This window comes from Scleropages formosus, chromosome 21 (genome assembly GCF_900964775.1).
Source record: "Scleropages formosus chromosome 21, fSclFor1.1, whole genome shotgun sequence".
NCBI lineage: Eukaryota > Metazoa > Chordata > Actinopteri > Osteoglossiformes > Osteoglossidae > Scleropages > Scleropages formosus.
In genome coordinates, this window is record NC_041826.1 from 8,966,329 (window position 1) to 8,969,698 (window position 3,370).

A 3,370-nucleotide genomic window follows, 5' to 3' on the forward strand; every position below is an offset into this window, starting at 1 on the left:
ACCTTATTCTTACAACAGCCTATATTTCACCTGCAACGGTTTTGACAGCTGGGGAACAGGGATAAAAATGACTGAAAAGTTGCTGAGGTGCAAACTTCCGAGTCAGTTCACGCGACGCGGTCCGACTGTGACATGAAACGGGTCGCGTCCGAAAAGAGCAACGCGCGACGTAGGTTATAAACACATACATTGTTTTTCTTTTTTCCAACCCCAAGAAGAAGCGGACTGGCAGCGCGACCGGAGGAAACTGCTCCCGGAAGTCGCGCGCTCATTGGCCGCTCAGGCGCCGACTGGGTTCTGCCTCTCACGTGACCCGCGATAAAATACCTTCGCGCCACCGCGCGTGGCAGCAGACAATCAGAGGCGCGTGCTGGGGGCGACCTTGTCTCGCGCTCTCTTTCTCTGTGCGTGTCATCGGGAACGAGGATGCTCTCCAAAGTGTCGCGGGACAGCGTCGCGCGCTCCTCTTGCTTCTTCAGTTAAACGTGTACCGAGACGATGTACGCTTCGTAGCGCCCTTATTGCGCATTCATTGCACTGTGACGACTTTGGAAAACTTTTTTTTTTTTTTTTTTTTTAAATTTTTTATTTTTTATTTTTTAATTAAAAGGCCTGCTTCTTCTCCAGTACCATGACCGGGGTTTTTGATAGTCTCACTTCAGATATGCATTCGAGCCAGATTACCTCGAGCAGCTACCACAGCTTGCACAAGTCGCAGGAGTCCCCCACGCTGCCGGTGTCCACCGCCACGGACAGCAACTACTACACGAACCAGCAGGGGGGACACTGCGCCGGGGCGGCCTACGGGCAGCTCGCCCCGTACCAGCAGTACCAGCCCACGGCGGCGGTCATGGCCAACGGCAGCGCCGCGCAGTACGGCGGCGGCAGCGGCAGCGGCGGCAATAGCAGCAGCGGCAGCAAGTCGTACGAGCTCGGCTTCGGTGGCCCGTATAGCGGCCCGTACCCGCCGTACGGCTCGAGCGCGTCCCCGAGCCCCGCGGACGCAGGTAACGCGGGCTGATGCGGTCCGTGTCCGTGTCCGTATCCGTGTGTGTCTGTCTGTCACCGACTGTCACTGTGTGTGTGTGTGTGTGTGTGGTGAATGAATGCTGACCGTCCCTCCTTTGCTCTGTTTCTCGTGGCAGAAAAAGACGAGGGCGAAACCGAAATTCGGATCGTGAATGGAAAGCCAAAGAAAGTGAGGAAACCGAGGACGATCTACTCGAGCTTCCAGCTGGCCGCCCTGCAGAGGCGCTTCCAGAAGACCCAGTACCTGGCCTTGCCGGAGAGAGCCGAGCTCGCGGCCTCCCTGGGACTCACGCAGACACAGGTAGGAGTCACGCACGGCACGGGTCCGAGAACAGCAAAGGGAGGACCCATTCATTGTGTGTCTCATCACAGCCACGGGGGCTGGCAGGCCTTCTACTGCGGTTCCTGCCACGTAAAAGTGCTTTTTCTCCCCCCCCCCCACAGCCTCTGAAACTGAGCTAACCCTAACCCCCACCCCGGTTAGGGACGAAATCAAACATGTCCTCCGCTTCTGCATTCTCCTGCACTTTTTGCTCAAAGGCGCATGCTGATGTTTTTCTCCCCCAGGTGAAAATCTGGTTTCAAAACCGTCGCTCCAAGTTCAAGAAGCTGTGGAAGAACGGAGAGATCCCCCCCGAGCAACATGTGGCCTCCAGTGAGTCTCCCCCCTGCAGCTCTCCGCCAGCCCCCGTGGCCTGGGACTTCCCTCCGAACCAGAGAGTGAACGGTGTGAACCCGGGACTGGCCCAGAACAGCAGCACTTCTCCCAACTCCACCGGGCCTTCCTTCATGGCGAACTACTCCTGGTACAACTCCACGAACTCCACAGCTCACCTCCAAGCCAACCCTCTACTACAGCACAACTCCACTGTGAGCACGGGGCCCATATTCTGACGCTGGAAGGAACATTTTTATTAACCACCTGGGTACTTTTTTTTTTTTGTATGTGGACTTGAACTGTAAAGTGACATTTTGAGGACAGAGACAAAAACTCTGGCGTTTGACACTATTGATGTAGGTGCCACTTTGTGTATTCCCTCCCCTGCCCTGGTTTTCCAAAACTTTGCAAATGGCATGTAACGTCTGCTGGGCGAATATGCAAAAATTTAAATTATTTTTTTGTATTTATTTATTGTATTTGTTTTGGATTATGGAAATATGGGAAAAGACTGAAATCCAAAACAACGAGGGAGTCTTTTTATTGTGATATGCATTTCAGGAGAGGACAGACCTCGGTGACATCTCAAGTACAATGCTTTGCACCGACAATGGCATCAATAAATCAAACATGTAGCACCCTTTACCACGGTAATGTCGACTTTTGAAATTACCTCATTTTTGGAAAACGTATTTTGTATGTACCAAAACTGTTATAGTACTTTATTTCTGCATGAGGTTAAATGCAACATATTAGTCTGTATTAAACTAAAAAAAAAATATCAGTTTGCTGTTTAAAAAATGGGTTGCTCTGGGTTAGTTGGGTTTTCTGGAATGTTCAAATTTTAATAACTAAAAAGAACAACAGTTACATAACGTGGCTCTGCTGTCACAGTCTTATTGAGTAGTTCTGCAGTTACTTGAATAGTCTGTACAATATATTTACAGGTGTAATGCGTGTTTATTATGTGCGTTTCGGTTGCTCTCCGATGCTCATAATTCTAAAGTCTGTTCGTTTTACCAAATCAGCTCAACATCCTGATCGGTGTTTAACAACATGCCTTAGGAATATATTTCTCTTCGGTAACAAATATGGCTCAAGGCTGCTAGCTGAATTTCTTCCAAAGTACGGCTAACAAAGGGATTCTAGAGACGAACACAAATATTAACCTTTTAAAATCACGTCGTACATAATCTCCGTTTAGTAAACACTGTAGTAACACGTATAAGAAAATCCTCTGTGGGTTAGGGTTATTCATAAGGAATAAAAGGAACGACAATGTTAGTTTTTTTTTTCCCTGGAACGAGTGTGAACAAGGAAATCACGGATCAGAGTTTGAAAAGAAATTCTACAAAATCCGCACACACACACACACGAAGTGAGTGTTCTTTTCTCTATGCATATTTGCGCTATTTTTTTAATGTTTAACTTTTTATGCTGAGAGTATTCGGCGAATTCGGTCGGGTAAGGCTCCAGGAGTCCACCGCAGACAGGATGCCAACCAGACGCGGGTTCGAGGTGCCCGGGGCGCCGCGCGACACAGGAGAGGCTGGAGCTCGCCACGCGACGCGCCGCGGCTCGCGCGCCGCCGGAGCAGACGGCACGAGGTGGGCGTTTCGCGTGAGCGCCGCCGCTCTTCAGACTCTCTGGAGTCGATACGCCTCTCCTCGCAGACTTTTTATT

At 50.2% G+C, this 3,370-nt stretch overlaps 1 protein-coding gene across 1 annotated transcript; it reads left to right on the forward strand.

Moving 5' to 3' along the window:
• The first annotated feature begins 364 nt into the window (after positions 1 to 364).
• On the forward strand, positions 365 to 2,332 carry LOC108920252 (homeobox protein Dlx2a-like). The gene is made up of 3 exons (XM_029247524.1): positions 365 to 1,007; positions 1,146 to 1,330; positions 1,597 to 2,332. Exons 1-3 carry the CDS (start codon positions 632 to 634, stop codon positions 1,921 to 1,923), a joined length of 888 nt encoding a protein of 295 aa, XP_029103357.1. The 5' UTR covers positions 365 to 631; the 3' UTR covers positions 1,924 to 2,332.
• Positions 2,333 to 3,370: the final 1,038 nt, after the last annotated feature.

Excerpts from the sequence above, each read along its gene's own strand:
- LOC108920252 (XM_029247524.1), top strand. The coding sequence starts at position 632 with ATGACCGGGGTTTTTGATAGTCTCACTTCAGATATGCATTCGAGCCAG. Across the intron at positions 1,008-1,145 it reads CCCGAGCCCCGCGGACGCAG|AAAAAGACGAGGGCGAAACC; the intron begins GTAACGCGGGCT and ends TTCTCGTGGCAG. Across the intron at positions 1,331-1,596 it reads TGGGACTCACGCAGACACAG|GTGAAAATCTGGTTTCAAAA; the intron begins GTAGGAGTCACG and ends TTTCTCCCCCAG.